Here is an 879-nt window from a genome sequence, read left to right on the forward strand (position 1 = left end):
ACACACACACACACACACACACACACACACACACACATATATATATATATATATATATATATACTTTTGGATATATCTATGATACTTTATGTTTTTATGTATTTCTTTTCTTCTCTCAAACTTTACAATCTGTTCTCTCAGCGTGTTGATTGTTACCGAGGTAGACACAAAAGTGTCTGTTCATTCCAGGATCTTAGCAAAAGAGAAGTAGAATCTACGCTACACATATATGGGACCATCGGTAGGGGTACTCACAATGCGCTGGTTAGAAGTGACGCTCAATCAAAAGAGGATAAGTCACTTAAACGCAATGGGGGCAGCAAAATCCGGTTTAATACTCCACATCCAGCCAACGCTCACTCTGATCGACGACCAACTTCGCAAGGGCCCGTGTGCGAGTCTCATCTTTCCAATTATGCAGACAAATCCGAGCATCCTAAACCTCGGAAATCGAAGCAAAACACGCACGAAAAAAGGAAGTCTACAAAACCACAGGGTAGCTCGTCGGCCAGTGATACCACAAAGTCGGCGACTCCTAAATCAGCTAGCAAAGGTCTAACCACTGATAGTGCAGAGAAAAGTCACACCATATCCCACATACGATGCAGTGAAAGTTTAATAACATCGAGTCACTCTACGGACACGAAGAGCACGAAGCCACCCGTTCCTGAAAGGGTTCATGAAGCTATCAGCACCGATAGTGTAGGGGATGGTCGCACAAAATCTCACATACGGTTCAGTGAGAGTGAAGCAGAGGATGTGCCATGCAGCTTACCGCTGCTGGTTATAACTGCAAGGGAGGACAAGGAGAGTAGCCATGAGCCGGAGGAATATGAATACATTCGGTCCACCAAGGGAAGCAAGATTCCGATTTTAATA

General features: G+C 44.1%; 1 protein-coding gene across 1 annotated transcript; it reads left to right on the forward strand.

The window, feature by feature from the left end:
- Positions 1-256: 256 nt before the first annotated feature.
- On the forward strand, positions 257-815 carry SARC_17486 (hypothetical protein; the record flags this gene model as incomplete). Its single annotated transcript, XM_014288422.1, has 3 exons — positions 257-392; positions 422-712; positions 757-815. 3 exons carry the CDS (start codon positions 257-259, stop codon positions 813-815), a joined length of 486 nt encoding a protein of 161 aa, XP_014143897.1.
- Positions 816-879: the final 64 nt, after the last annotated feature.

Source organism: Sphaeroforma arctica (assembly GCF_001186125.1).
Source record: "Sphaeroforma arctica JP610 unplaced genomic scaffold supercont1.10942, whole genome shotgun sequence".
Lineage (NCBI taxonomy): Eukaryota > Ichthyosporea > Ichthyophonida > Sphaeroforma > Sphaeroforma arctica.